Source organism: Odontesthes bonariensis, chromosome 1 (genome assembly GCF_027942865.1).
Source record: "Odontesthes bonariensis isolate fOdoBon6 chromosome 1, fOdoBon6.hap1, whole genome shotgun sequence".
Lineage (NCBI taxonomy): Eukaryota > Metazoa > Chordata > Actinopteri > Atheriniformes > Atherinopsidae > Odontesthes > Odontesthes bonariensis.
Window position 1 is genome coordinate 46808671 of NC_134506.1, and position 15796 is coordinate 46824466.

Consider the following 15796-nt stretch of genomic DNA (forward strand, 5'->3'; position numbering starts at 1 on the left):
TAAGCGCAGTTTGCGCCGAGAATGCGTCACATTTGCAGTTCTCTCCAGACCAGCGGGCGTCACTGTTGAGGAAACAAGCTGAAAAGCATACGAAGAAAGCATACACAATGCCACCTGTGGTGTCACGTCAGCAGAGGCTGGCACATCTGATGGAATGAATTTACTCTGGGTGTAGAACTGTATATGTATCTCAGAGCTAAGCGGCTGCGGCAAAAACAGAAGAGAAGGTGGAATGTTCGTCCTTTGCAACAAGACGAACTGTGTCAAACGTTGTCCCAGTGTAACTTCATAGACGTGTCGTACAGATGTTTGTAGAGGCGCACCCTCTCGGTCACCGCGGTCTCTGCAGTGTTCATTTTTTCTTTTTGTTGGTCAGCTGTTTCCGGTTGAGCGCGCGTGAAGTCAGAAAAAAAGTTGTGTGCGCGCCCTTGCGCCGCGCGAGGATTTTCTAGCTTGCGACGGGGGGCGTGGCGGAATTTTGGGACACGTGACCGTTTGCACCATTTGCGACCAGCTAGTATGAGCGAGGTCGCGCCGAGTAAGAATCAGCCTTAAGAGTGTCCCGACATATGAGTTTTTTTAAGAGCCGTTATTCCGTCTATTTTTATTTCATGGAACGGATTAATGGCATTTCCATTCATTTAATGGTGAATATTGATTGGACTACGAGCTATTTGACTTATGAGCTCTGTCACGGAACCAATTAAACTTGTAACATACCACTGTGTTGGGATTGTGTGTGTGTGTGTGTGTGTGTGTGTGTGTGTGTGTGGAGGGGGGGGGCATATCATTCAGTAAGTATATAATCAACACAGTTCATAAGGATTTCATAACTGTAACGTTAGATGAAACTGATGAAAAGCTTTTTTGTTATTATAAAGGTCTAAAAGTATAACTTTAGCCAAGGTACTTAAACTGACTGACCTACATGATCTCGTTTAATTTTATAGCAGCTAGGATTGGAGTTGGTTTTAAAGTAAGTTAAAGCACAAGAATGGAGACAAATAATTTAAGATTAACACAATATTGAGGTTTAACCAGGCTGTCTTATTTTGTGTTGGGACAGATAACAATGAAAAGACTTCTTTGTAAAGAAGCACAAGTCAGACCCAGATCAGGCCCAGACAGACCCCAGCCATGAAACCTGCAGCCCTGGCAGCTCCCAACCTGAAGCAAGTCAGTGTGGGCAGACACAAGGAGCCTGTCTACCACCACCAGGTCAGAGTATTCAAAGGCAGCTAAATGCATCTCCAGTTTATAGAAGTGGAGCCTCACTTTGCCCAGATTGTTAATGTAAAGAGGGGGGTGAGTATGTCCTGCTGGTGAATATTGTGATCACAATAGTGTGAGTGGGTGTGTGAGATGTGTGATGCATGCATCATTTTTGTTGTTTTTCTGTAGACATCAGTTGTGACTGGCCAGACCTGTGGACTGTCAAACAAAAAGAAGAATTTAAATCCAAGTTTTGTTGAATGATTTAAAATAACATTCATTCAAAAAAATTATATTCAATATTTGCAGTGATATTTATATACTGTATATCTATTTTATCTGATTGGTTTTGATGTTTGGAAGGGAATGATTTTTGGTGAAATATGAACAAGGATGCATTGTCACTGCACCTGATCAAGTCATAATAATTTTGTATTAGTGAGTGGAAACAGTGGTTAAGGGACCAAAAAAAAAACATGCTGTCACAGCGCACTTAATTTTTTTCCCCTTCAATACCTGGTGGTGGCCTGGTCTTGGTTAAAAATGCCCGGCCTGAAAAATTTCCCCAGTCCAGCCCTGCTCTGAGGGCTGTTTAGTTTAAGGAAACCTGAACTCTGACTTTAAGGGAACTCTGAGGGCCGTTTAGATTAAGGAAACCTGAACTCTGACTTTAAGGGAACTCTGAGGGCTGTTTAGTTTAAGGAAACCTGAACTCTGACTTTAAGGGAACTGTGAGGGCCGTTTAGATTAAGGAAACCTGAACTCTGACTTTAAGGGAACTCTGAGGGCCGTTTAGTTTAAGGAAACCTGAACTCTGACTTTAAGGGGAATCTGAGGGCCGTTTAGATTAAGGAAACCTGAACTCTGACTTTAAGGGGAATCTGAGGGCCGTTTAGATTAAGGAAACCTGAACTCTGACTTTAAGGGGAATCTGAGGGCCGTTTAGTTTAAGGAAACCTGAACTCTGACTTTAAGGGGAATCTGAGGGCCGTTTAGTTTAAGGAAACCTGAACTCTGACTTTAAGGGAACTCTGAGGGCCGTTTAGTTTAAGGAAACCTGAACTCTGACTTTAAGGGAACTCTGAGGGCCGTTTAGATTAAGGAAACCTGAACTCTGACTTTAAGGGAACTCTGAGGGCCGTTTAGTTTAAGGAAACCTGAACTCTGACTTTAAGGGGAATCTGAGGGCCGTTTAGATTAAGGAAACCTGAACTCTGACTTTAAGGGAACTCTGAGGGCCGTTTAGTTTAAGGAAACCTGAACTCTGACTTTAAGGGAACTCTGAGGGCCGTTTAGATTAAGGAAACCTGAACTCTGACTTTAAGGGAACTCTGAGGGCCGTTTAGTTTAAGGAAACCTGAACTCTGACTTTAAGGGAATCTGAGGGCCGTTTAGATTAAGGAAACCTGAACTCTGACTTTAAGGGAACTCTGAGGGCCGTTTAGTTTAAGGAAACCTGAACTCTGACTTTAAGGGAAATCTGAGGGCCGTTTAGTTTAAGGAAACCTGAACTCTGACTTTAAGGGAACTCTGAGGGCCGTTTAGTTTAAGGAAACCTGAACTCTGACTTTAAGGGAACTCTGAGGGCCGTTTAGATTAAGGAAACCTGAACTCTGACTTTAAGGGAACTCTGAGGGCTGTTTAGTTTAAGGAAACCTGAACTCTGACTTTAAGGGAACTCTGAGGGCCGTTTAGATTAAGGAAACCTGAACTCTGACTTTAAGGGGAATCTGAGGGCCGTTTAGTTTAAGGAAACCTGAACTCTGACTTTAAGGGAACTGTGAGGGCCGTTTAGTTTAAGGAAACCTGAACTCTGACTTTAAGGGAACTGTGAGGGCCGTTTAGTTTAAGGAAACCTGAACTCTGACTTTAAGGGAACTGTGAGGGCCGTTTAGTTTAAGGAAACCTGAACTCTGACTTTAAGGGGAATCTGAGGGCCGTTTAGTTTAAGGAAACCTGAACTCTGACTTTAAAGGATAAGACCGGTTTTTTGACATTGGGCCCTTGATTTCACATTATAACATGATGTTCTACTCACCCCTGCTTGTTGTTGAACATTTGGAGCTGTTCCGAAGATATTCGAGAGGCGTCTGGCTGCTCTCTTGAGATATTCAGCCATGAAACGGTTTCCTATGGGCAAGCTCATACAGGCACAAACTATGCTGTTTATAATTTATTAATTACTCTACACTAGCACTAATAACGTGGAGGTGCGTCGCTTACTTAAAAAAATCCGGGTTACTAATTTTGAATTTTAGCCGAATGAATAAATAGGCAGCAGGTCTGTGGGCTGTCTGTGGCAGTAGCACCACGAGGACGTCAGTAACACCCACTTTACGACAAAAATTCAAAATTACAATAACCCGGATTTTTTTAAGTAAGCGACGCACCTCCACGTTATCAGTGCTAATGTACAGTAATTAATAAATTATAAACAGCATAGTTTGTGCCTGTATAAGCTTGCCCATAGGAAACCGTTTCATGGCTGAATATCTCAAGAGAGCAGCCAGACGCCTCTCGAATATCTTCGGAACAGCTCCAAATTACCAACAACAAGCAGGGGTGAGTAGAACATCATGTTATAATGTGAAATCAAGGGCCCAATGTCAAAAAACCGGTCTTATCCTTTAAGGGAACTGTGAGGGCCGTTTAGTTTAAGGAAACCTGAACTCTGACTTTAAGGGGAATCTGAGGGCCGTTTAGTTTAAGGAAACCTGAACTCTGACTTTAAGGGAACTGTGAGGGCCGTTTAGATTAAGGAAACCTGAACTCTGACTTTAAGGGAACTCTGAGGGCCGTTTAGTTTAAGGAAACCTGAACTCTGACTTTAAGGGGAATCTGAGGGCCGTTTAGTTTAAGGAAACCTGAACTCTGACTTTAAGGGGAATCTGAGGGCCGTTTAGATTAAGGAAACCTGAACTCTGACTTTAAGGGAACTCTGAGGGCCGTTTAGATTAAGGAAACCTGAACTCTGACTTTAAGGGAACTGTGAGGGCCGTTTAGATTAAGGAAACCTGAACTCTGACTTTAAGGGAACTCTGAGGGCCGTTTAGTTTAAGGAAACCTGAACTCTGACTTTAAGGGAACTCTGAGGGCCGTTTAGATTAAGGAAACCTGAACTCTGACTTTAAGGGAACTCTGAGGGCCGTTTAGATTAAGGAAACCTGAACTCTGACTTTAAGGGAACTCTGAGGGCCGTTTAGTTTAAGGAAACCTGAACTCTGACTTTAAGGGAACTCTGAGGGCCGTTTAGTTTAAGGAAACCTGAACTCTGACTTTAAGGGAACTCTGAGGGCTGTTTAGTTTAAGGAAACCTGAACTCTGACTTTAAGGGAACTCTGAGGGCCGTTTAGATTAAGGAAACCTGAACTCTGACTTTAAGGGAACTCTGAGGGCCGTTTAGATTAAGGAAACCTGAACTCTGACTTTAAGGGAACTCTGAGGGCTGTTTAGTTTAAGGAAACCTGAACTCTGACTTTAAGGGAACTCTGAGGGCCGTTTAGATTAAGGAAACCTGAACTCTGACTTTAAGGGAACTGTGAGGGCCGTTTAGTTTAAGGAAACCTGAACTCTGACTTTAAGGGAACTGTGAGGGCCGTTTAGTTTAAGGAAACCTGAACTCTGACTTTAAAGGATAAGACCGGTTTTTTGACATTGGGCCCTTGATTTCACATTATAACATGATGTTCTACTCACCCCTGCTTGTTGTTGAACATTTGGAGCTGTTCCGAAGATATTCGAGAGGCGTCTGGCTGCTCTCATGAGATATTCAGCCATGAAACGGTTTCCTATGGGCAAGCTTATACAGGCACAAACTATGCTGTTTATAATTTATTAATTACTCTACACTAGCACTAATAACGTGGAGGTGCGTCGCTTACTTAAAAAAATCCGGGTTACTAATTTTGAATTTTAGCCGAATGAATAAATAGGCAGCAGGTCTGTGGGCTGTCTGTGGCAGTAGCACGACGAGGACGTCAGTAACACCCACTTTACGACAAAAATTCAAAATTACAATAACCCGGATTTTTTTAAGTAAGCGACGCACCTCCACGTTATCAGTGCTAATGTACAGTAATTAATAAATTATAAACAGCATAGTTTGTGCCTGTATAAGCTTGCCCATAGGAAACCGTTTCATGGCCGAATATCTCAAGAGAGCAGCCAGACGCCTCTCGAATATCTTCGGAACAGCTCCAAATTACCAACAACAAGCAGGGGTGAGTAGAACATCATGTTATAATGTGAAATCAAGGGCCCAATGTCAAAAAACCGGTCTTATCCTTTAAGGGAACTGTGAGGGCCGTTTAGTTTAAGGAAACCTGAACTCTGACTTTAAGGGGAATCTGAGGGCCGTTTAGTTTAAGGAAACCTGAACTCTGACTTTAAGGGAACTCTGAGGGCTGTTTAGTTTAAGGAAACCTGAACTCTGACTTTAAGGGGAATCTGAGGGCCGTTTAGTTTAAAGGGATAGTTCGGGATATTTGACATGGATCTGTATGGCATCACCATAACCAGTGTCGTGCATTCAAACTGACTTACCCCCGACAGTGTCCTGTGAGCCGAGTTCTTGTCCAGTGTTGGTCAAGGCGAAAGTAGTCCGGCTTGTTTGCTGGGGTCAAGAAATTAGCGCGTTTTTCTTCCCAAAACAGTACGTGTGCTAAAGAGTGATTTATTTCATCACAAAAACCGAAGCCGGCAAAAGTCACTCCTCGTTATCACTTGGGCCCTATACTGTCTCTCATTGTGTATCAGTGCGCACGTCATTCTGACCGCGAGCTGTGCGCACGAGTCTTTCTGTTCTTAGGCAGTGCTCAACACTTACTCTGCAGACAACTGGCCATCGGGTCCAGCTGGTCTGGGACGCCTCTTCCAGTTGATCTTGGGAACATGGAAAAAAGTTCTCAGACGCCTGCATTCAGGAGTGCAGGGAAGTCACCGTTATTTGTGATGCAGGCAGCAGCTGTCCCGCGGCCGCCGACATCCTCATCTATGGAAAGGTTTTGTATCTGGGGCATAACTAAATCCCACTCGTGGCAGCAGTAACATTCCACCTCTGTCTGCATTACTTCGCACTTCAAACAAGTGCACCAGGATTTGTCGGCCACCCTGGGTATCGCAGCTCCAGCAGTGGCTCCAGCTTCTGTTTCCATCACTTCTCTGTCCACCCTCTCTCTTTCTGCCCGATCTAAGTCCATTTGGCGAACTTCCTCCTCAGTATAAACGGGTTCATAAAGATACCCCCTTGGCTCTGAACGGAAGTCAATATGTTCCTCGTCGCTCTCGTAGTCAGACATCTTCCCGAGCAGTAAACAAAGTGAATCGACTCGTGCGCACAGCTCGCGGTCAGAATGACGTGCGCACTGATACACAATGAGAGACAGTATAGGGCCCAAGTGATAACGAGGAGTGACTTTTGCCGGCTTCGGTTTTTGTGATGAAATAAATCACTCTTTAGCACACGTACTGTTTTGGGAAGAAAAACGCGCTAATTTCTTGACCCCAGCAAACAAGCCGGACTACTTTCGCCTTGACCAACACTGGACAAGAACTCGGCTCACAGGACACTGTCGGGGGTAAGTCAGTTTGAATGCACGACACTGGTTATGGTGATGCCATACAGATCCATGTCAAATATCCCGAACTATCCCTTTAAGGAAACCTGAACTCTGACTTTAAGGGAAATCTGAGGGCCGTTTAGTTTAAGGAAACCTGAACTCTGACTTTAAAGGGAATCTGAGGGCCGTTTAGATTAAGGAAACCTGAACTCTGACTTTAAGGGAACTCTGAGGGCCGTTTAGTTTAAGGAAACCTGAACTCTGACTTTAAGGGGAATCTGAGGGCCATTTAGTTTAAGGAAACCTGAACTCTGACTTTAAAGGGAATCTGAGGGCCGTTTAGATTAAGGAAACCTGAACTCTGACTTTAAGGGAACTCTGAGGGCCATTTAGTTTAAGGAAACCTGAACTCTGACTTTAAAGGGAATCTGAGGGCCGTTTAGTTTAAGGAAACCTGAACTCTGACTTTAAAGGTAGGGTAGGAGATCCTGGATTTTGAGTCCAGCGAAGCTGCATTTTGAAAATACACAGGTAAAAAGTCCCAACCCTTTTCTTCACTTTCCCCCCGAAGGCACGCCTCTAGAGTACATGAACGCGCACGAGCACGAAGGTGCACGAGCGCTGTTCTGACAGCAAGCATCGATCGTTGCCGTATTTAGTATTTAGTTTATGCTAACTATACGTTTAATAATGCTAGGTGCTAGCCAAGCTGGCTCTAGTTTAGCTTCCAATCCTGCCAAGCTTCGTTCACGGAGCAGGGTACGCGCACAGGGGGAAGGAGGGGCAGGGAGGAGCAGATTGCAGTTTGATAGACGGCATCAGAATCCAATCATTGTGAACGGTCCGTTCACAATGATTGGATACTGTTTTTCCTAGATTGTACGTTCTAGAGGCCACTGACACTTTTCATATTTGTGTCAAAACTTTTAATTAATTGGTTGCAATGGGGGTGTGAAGAGTATTTCAAGCAACATGTTAAAAAATGCTCCAGAAAAAGATCCCCTACCCCACCTTTAAGGGAACTGTGAGGGCCGTTTAGTTTAAGGAAACCTGAACTCTGACTTTAAGGGAACTCTGAGGGCCGTTTAGTTTAAGGAAACCTGAACTCTGACTTTAAGGGGAATCTGAGGGCCGTTTAGATTAAGGAAACCTGAACTCTGACTTTAAGGGAACTGTGAGGGCCGTTTAGATTAAGGAAACCTGAACTCTGACTTTAAGGGAACTCTGAGGGCCGTTTAGATTAAAGAAACCTGAACTCTGACTTTAAGGGGAATCTGAGGGCCGTTTAGATTAAGGAAACCTGAACTCTGACTTTAAGGGAACTGTGAGGGCCGTTTAGATTAAAGAAACCTGAACTCTGACTTTAAGGGGAATCTGAGGGCTGTTTAGTTTAAGGAAACCTGAACTCTGACTTTAAGGGAACTCTGAGGGCCGTTTAGTTTAAGGGAACTGTGAGGGCCGTTTAGTTTAAGGAAACCTGAACTCTGACTTTAAGGGGAATCTGAGGGCTGTTTAGTTTAAGGAAACCTGAACTCTGACTTTAAGGGAACTCTGAGGGCCGTTTAGTTTAAGGAAACCTGAACTCTGACTTTAAGGGAACTCTGAGGGCCGTTTAGTTTAAGGAAACCTGAACTCTGACTTTAAGGGAACTCTGAGGGCCGTTTAGTTTAAGGAAACCTGAACTCTGACTTTAAGGGAACTCTGAGGGCCGTTTAGTTTAAGGAAACCTGAACTCTGACTTTAAGGGAACTGTGAGGGCCGTTTAGTTTAAGGAAACCTGAACTCTGACTTTAAGGGAACTCTGAGGGCCGTTTAGTTTAAGGAAACCTGAACTCTGACTTTAAGGGAACTGTGAGGGCCGTTTAGTTTAAGGAAACCTGAACTCTGACTTTAAGGGAACTGTGAGGGCCGTTTAGTTTAAGGAAACCTGAACTCTGACTTTAAGGGAACTCTGAGGGCCGTTTAGTTTAAGGAAACCTGAACTCTGACTTTAAGGGAACTCTGAGGGCCGTTTAGTTTAAGGAAACCTGAACTCTGACTTTAAGGGAACTCTGAGGGCCGTTTAGTTTAAGGAAACCTGAACTCTGACTTTAAGGGGAATCTGAGGGCCGTTTAGATTAAGGAAACCTGAACTCTGACTTTAAGGGAACTCTGAGGGCCGTTTAGTTTAAGGAAACCTGAACTCTGACTTTAAGGGGAATCTGAGGGCCGTTTAGTTTAAGGAAACCTGAACTCTGACTTTAAGGGAACTCTGAGGGCCGTTTAGTTTAAGGAAACCTGAACTCTGACTTTAAGGGAACTCTGAGGGCCGTTTAGTTTAAGGAAACCTGAACTCTGACTTTAAGGGGAATCTGAGGGCCGTTTAGTTTAAGGAAACCTGAACTCTGACTTTAAGGGGAATCTGAGGGCCGTTTAGATTAAGGAAACCTGAACTCTGACTTTAAGGGAACTCTGAGGGCCGTTTTGATTAAGGAAACCTGAACTCTGACTTTAAGGGGAATCTGAGGGCCGTTTAGTTTAAGGAAACCTGAACTCTGACTTTAAGGGAACTCTGAGGGCCGTTTAGTTTAAGGAAACCTGAACTCTGACTTTAAGGGAACTCTGAGGGCCGTTTAGTTTAAGGAAACCTGAACTCTGACTTTAAGGGGAATCTGAGGGCCGTTTAGTTTAAGGAAACCTGAACTCTGACTTTAAGGGAACTCTGAGGGCCGTTTAGTTTAAGGAAACCTGAACTCTGACTTTAAGGGAACTCTGAGGGCCGTTTAGTTTAAGGAAACCTGAACTCTGACTTTAAGGGAGCTCTGAGGGCCGTTTAGTTTAAGGAAACCTGAACTCTGACTTTAAGGGAATCTGAGGGCCGTTTAGTTTAAGGAAACCTGAACTCTGACTTTAAGGGGAATCTGAGGGCCGTTTAGATTAAGGAAACCTGAACTCTGACTTTAAGGGAGCTCTGAGGGCCGTTTAGTTTAAGGAAACCTGAACTCTGACTTTAAGGGGAATCTGAGGGCCGTTTAGATTAAGGAAACCTGAACTCTGACTTTAAGGGAACTCTGAGGGCCGTTTAGTTTAAGGAAACCTGAACTCTGACTTTAAGGGAACTCTGAGGGCTGTTTAGATTAAGGAAACCTGAACTCTGACTTTAAGGGAACTCTGAGGGCCGTTTAGTTTAAGGAAACCTGAACTCTGACTTTAAGGGAACTGTGAGGGCCGTTTAGTTTAAGGAAACCTGAACTCTGACTTTAAGGGAACTCTGAGGGCCGTTTAGTTTAAGGAAACCTGAACTCTGACTTTAAGGGGAATCTGAGGGCCGTTTAGTTTAAGGAAACCTGAACTCTGACTTTAAGGGAACTCTGAGGGCCGTTTAGTTTAAGGAAACCTGAACTCTGACTTTAAGGGAACTCTGAGGGCCGATTAGTTTAAGGAAACCTGAACTCTGACTTTAAGGGAACTCTGAGGGCCGTTTAGTTTAAGGAAACCTGAACTCTGACTTTAAGGGAAATCTTAATCTAAGTGTTTTGTGTAAACAGGAAGAAGAAAACAAACAGGTGAGAGGGAGTTAGCAGAGGAGGTGGACAGATTCAGCCAATCAGAGGAGGAGGAGTCTGATGGATTATGGGATGAAGAGCAGGAAAGGAAAGGGACTGAGGAGGAGGAGGAGGAGAGGTTTATGTACCTTCAGTTTGACGCTCAGCAGATCTTCCTCCATCCACTTCATCACAGCTGCGCTCCTCTTCCTCGCCCTTCTCCTCCTCTTCCTCGCCCTTCTCCTCCTCTTCCTCAGGCTGTGTCTGTAGTGAGTCTGGATCTTCTGCTCTCTGTGGCATCTGAGACTCGGTCTGAGACTCGGTCTGAGACTCGGTCTGAGCGTGCTCAGTAGCGAGCTCTTCCAGCGGTCTGCTCCTTTCACAGAGAGGGCCTTCGCCACATCCTCGCTCCTCCTCTTCTTCTTCTTCTCCTCCTTCTGTCTTCACTGGCTCCTCCTCCTCCTCCTCTTCTTCTTCTCCTTCTTTCATTTTTGGCTCTTCTTCTTCTTCTTTCATCACTGGCTCCTCCTTTTCTTCTTCTTCTTTCATCACTGGCTCCTCCTCCTCCTTTTCTTCTTTCATCACTGGCTCCTCCTTTTCTTCTTCTTTCATCACTGGCTCCTCCTTTTCTTCTTCTTCTTTCATCACAGGCTCCTCCTTTTCTTCTTCTTCTTCTTCTTTCATCACTGGCTCCTCCTTTTCTTCTTCTTCTTTCATCACTGGCTCCTCCTTTTCTTCTTTCATCACTGGCTCCTCCTTTTCTTCTTCTTCTTTCATCACTGGCTCCTCCTCCTCCTTTTCTTCTTTCATCACTGGCTCCTCCTCCTCCTTTTCTTCTTTCATCACTGGCTCCTCCTCCTCCTTTTCTTCTTCTTCTTTCATCACTGGCTCCTCCTTTTCTTCTTCTTCTTTCATCACTGGCTCCTCCTCCTCCTTTTCTTCTTTCATCACTGGCTCATCCTCCTCCTTTTCTTCTTTCATCACTGGCTCCTCCTCTCTTTCTTGACTCTGCTTCATGATCACAACCTGAACCTCCTCCTCTACCTCCACCTCCTCTAACTTACCTCCACCTACACCCACCCCCTCTTCTTCATCTGCCTCCCAACCTTCCTCCTCCTCCTCCCCCTCACTAACTGGCCCTATGACCTCATGCTCCTCCCCCCTCTCCTCCCCCCTCTCCTCCTCACCTCCTGGTTCTGAGCAGCTTCTGGGCTCAGCTGAGCCGGGACCTTCGGTTCTCTGCAGCCCACAGCTGGACCTGTCGGGATCAGAGGAGGAGACGGGTCCACAGGGATCCGGGTTCTCCTGGAGGAGCCCGGAACCATGTTCAGAGTCAGAACCGACAACCAAACCGGGCCAGGAGGAGCGAGTGGGCCCGTCTGAGCGAGCGGTTCCTGAAGCGCGTGCTGTAGCAGGCGCTGTGTGCGTAACAGTGTGCGTGCTGGTTCTGGTTCGGTTCTGCAGGCTGATGGACTGAGTTAAAGAACCTTTCTGGGGGGAGAACCGAGGCAGCGGCAGCTCCGTCAGCTCCACGTACTCCCCCTCCGAGTCCTCGTCCTCGCTGGCTGCTGATTGGCTGGTTGTGGGAGCATATGGGAGGAGCTTTAAATCCCGGTCTCCATCTTTGGACTCGGCGTCCTCCTTCGGGGCGCTCCTGGGCTGACTGATGAATTGTGGGTAAACCAGGTCCTCCCACGGGACCCTGAAGACGTCTCCGTTGGCGGAGAGCAGGCAGCGCTCCAGCGGCGCCGTCCCTCGCCGCTCCCTGTCCCGGTTAACGGAGTCCAGCCAGGCCATGCTGAAGAGCGACCTCAGAGCGGCGTCCGACACCTCCTGCCTCTCGGCATGGCGCCCACCGGCGGACACGCTGCACAGGAGCAGGCGGGGGGTCAAGGTCACGCCGCCCCTGCAGGAGACGCCGCGGGAACGAGGAGGAGGCGGAGCAACGGCCGGAGCCACCAGCAGGTAGAAGTCTCCTGGGCGGAGGAGGCGCTGGTCCAGGGGGCACAGCTGGATGATCACCTTCTCCTGGAGGCTCAGGGGCCAGCCGGCATGGCGGAACAGCAGCCCACAGAACGGCAGCTGGGGGGGGGGGACAAACAAAGTAAAAATGAGACAGAAGAAGGATAAAAAGATCAGAACCGTTCTGGTTCAGGTCCAACAGGTCCAGACGACAGGTGAGGCTGATGTGAAACACCTGGATGATGGAGCGGGGACTCATCCTGACTGAACCTGGACACACTGACTGTGTTTGAAACCGCCTACTTCTCCTACTACTCATACTAACTTTAACTTTTTTTAAGTTCCCGGATGCATACTAGATTCTCCTAAATGTTGGGTATGCATCATGAGGTTACTACTCATACTCAAACTACCCAAGATGCAACGTAACGTGACGTCGCCGATCGTCATTTCCTGTCAAAAACGGCAGTTTCAAGCTAGCTACAACGAGGGTAGGTTCACTTCCTGTTTTCAAAACAAAAGCACCAATTGTATGGTAATGGCTTTCCCTATGATAAAAGGCAACGGGTATTTTATTTTGTGAAAATAACCGGAAGTGCGTTAGCTCACTGCGGCTAGCTTTAGTAACACCGAATTCGTGGGAACAAAATTGTAAACAGCCGGTATTTTGTCAGGTTTTCAACACGTTGGGGATCTAAACGACTACTTTCTCACCTGAAAATGTTTCAAATGTTGCTAAAGTTTACAGAGTTTAGAGCTTAAGAGAAATCAGCTTCAGGCCGGCTGATTTCGGCTCGGGCAGGAGCGAAATGCATTGTGGGTAAACGCTCTGCAAACTGTCTGATCGATGAGTATGTAGTATGCGGTATGTAGTATGTAGTATGTAGTATGCAGTATGTAGTATATAGTATGCAGTATGTAGTATGGAAGTATGTAGTATGCAGTATGTAATATGGAAATATGTAGTATGTAGTATGCAGTATGTAGTATGCAGTATGCAGTATGTAGTATGGAAGTATGTAGTATGTAGTATGCAGTATGTAATATGGAAATATGTAGTATGTGGTATGCAGTATGTAGTATGCAGTATGCAGTATGTAATATGGAAGTATGTAGTATGTAGTATGCAGTATGCAGTATGTAATATGGAAATATGTAGTATGTAGTATGCAGTATGTAGTATGAAGTATGTAGTATGTAGTATGAAGTATGTAGTATCCAGTATGTAGTATGTAATATGGAAATATGTAGTATGTAGTATGCAGTATGTAGTATGTAGTATGCAGTATGTAGTATGCAGTATGTAGTATGGAAGTATGCAGTATGTAGTATGAAGTATGGAAGTATGTAGTATGTAGTATGCAGTATGTAGTATGTAGTATGTTGTATGTAGTTTGGAAGTATGTAGTATGCAGTATGTAGTATGTAGTATGCAGTATGTAGTTTGGAAGTATGTAGTATGCAGTATGTAGTATGTAGTATGCAGTATGTAGTATGTAGTATGCAGTATGCAGTATTTAGTATGCAGTATGCAGTATGTAGTATGTAGTATGCAGTATGTAGTATGTAGTATGCAGTATGTAGTATGCAGTATGTAGTTTGTAGTATGCAGTATGCAGTATGTACTATGTAGTATGCAGTATGTAGTATGTAGTATGCAGTATGTAGTATGGAAGTATGCAGTATGTAGTATGTAGTATGCAGTATGCAGTATGCAGTTTGTAGTATGCAGTATGTAGTATGCAGTATGCAGTTTGTAGTATGCAGTATGTAGTATGTAGTATGTAGTATGCAGTATGCAGTTTGTAGTATGCAGTATGTAGTATGCAGTATGTAGTATGTAGTATGCAGTATGTAGTATGTAGTATGCAGTATGTAGTATGGAAGTATGTAGTATGTAGTATGCAGTATGCAGTATGCAGTATGTAGTATGTAGTATGCAGTATGTAGTATGTAGTATGCAGTATGCAGTATGCAGTATGTAGTATGTAGTATGCAGTATGCAGTATGTAGTATGCAGTATGCAGTATGTAGTATGCAGTATGTAGTATGCAGTATGCAGTATGTAGTATGCAGTATGCAGTATGTAGTATGCAGTATGTAGTATGCAGTATGCAGTATGTAGTATGCAGTATGCAGTATGTAGTATGCAGTATGCAGTATGTAGTATGCAGTATGTAGTATGCAGTATGCAGTATGTAGTATGTAGTATGCAGTATGTAGTATGCAGTATGTAGTATGTAGTATGCAGTATGTAGTATGTAGTATGCAGTATGTAGTATGTAGTATGCAGTATGTAGTATGCAGTATGGAAGTATGTAGTATGTAGTATGTAGTATGCAGTATGTAATATGGAAATATGTAGTATGTAGTATGCAGTATGTAGTATGCAGTATGCAGTATGTAGTATGGAAGTATGTAGTATGTAGTATGCAGTATGTAGTATGTAGTATGCAGTATGCAGTATGTAATATGGAAATATGTAGTATGTAGTATGCAGTATGTAGTATGAAGTATGTAGTATGTAGTATGAAGTATGTAGTATCCAGTATGTAGTATGTAATATGGAAATATGTAGTATGTAGTATGCAGTATGTAGTATGCAGTATGTAGTATGTAGTATGCAGTATGCAGTATGTAATATGGAAGTATGTAGTATGTAGTATGCAGTATGCAGTATGTAATATGGAAATATGTAGTATGTAGTATGCAGTATGCAGTATGCAGTTTGTAGTATGCAGTATGTAGTATGCAGTATGCAGTTTGTAGTATGCAGTATGTAGTATGTAGTATGCAGTATGCAGTATGCAGTTTGTAGTATGCAGTATGTAGTATGCAGTATGTAGTATGTAGTATGCAGTATGTAGTATGTAGTATGCAGTATGTAGTATGGAAGTATGTAGTATGTAGTATGCAGTATGTAGTATGTAGTATGCAGTATGTAGTATGTAGTATGCAGTATGTAGTATGCAGTATGCAGTATGTAGTATGTAGTATGCAGTATGTAGTATGCAGTATGCAGTATGTAGTATGCAGTATGCAGTATGCAGTATGTAGTATGCAGTATGCAGTATGTAGTATGCAGTATGTAGTATGCAGTATGTAGTATGCAGTATGCAGTATGTAGTATGTAGTATGCAGTATGTAGTATGCAGTATGCAGTATGTAGTATGCAGTATGCAGTATGCAGTATGTAGTATGCAGTATGTAGTATGCAGTATGTAGTATGTAGTATGTAGTATGCAGTATGTAGTATGCAGTATGCAGTATGTAGTATGTAGTATGCAGTATGTAGTATGCAGTATGGAAGTATGTAGTATGTAGTATGTAGTATGCAGTATGTAATATGGAAATATGTAGTATGTAGTATGCAGTATGTAGTATGCAGTATGCAGTATGTAGTATGGAAGTATGTAGTATGTAGTATGCAGTATGTAGTATGTAGTATGCAGTATGCAGTATGTAATATGGAAGTATGTAGTATGTAGTATGCAGTATGCAGTATGTAATATGGAAATATGTAGTATGTAGTATGCAGTA

General features: G+C 43.9%; 1 protein-coding gene across 4 annotated transcripts in view; it reads right to left on the bottom strand.

Annotated features, from left to right (window-relative positions):
* Positions 1 to 15796, bottom strand: part of plekhg4 (pleckstrin homology domain containing, family G (with RhoGef domain) member 4) — a 78432-nt gene that overhangs the window by 37402 nt on the left and 25234 nt on the right. For all 4 annotated transcript variants that reach the window (XM_075468771.1, XM_075468780.1, XM_075468789.1 and 1 more), the window contains exon 3: positions 11482 to 12376. In XM_075468771.1, the coding sequence (XP_075324886.1) occupies positions 11482 to 12376 (895 nt within the window). The remainder of the gene's footprint in view (positions 1 to 11481; positions 12377 to 15796) is intronic.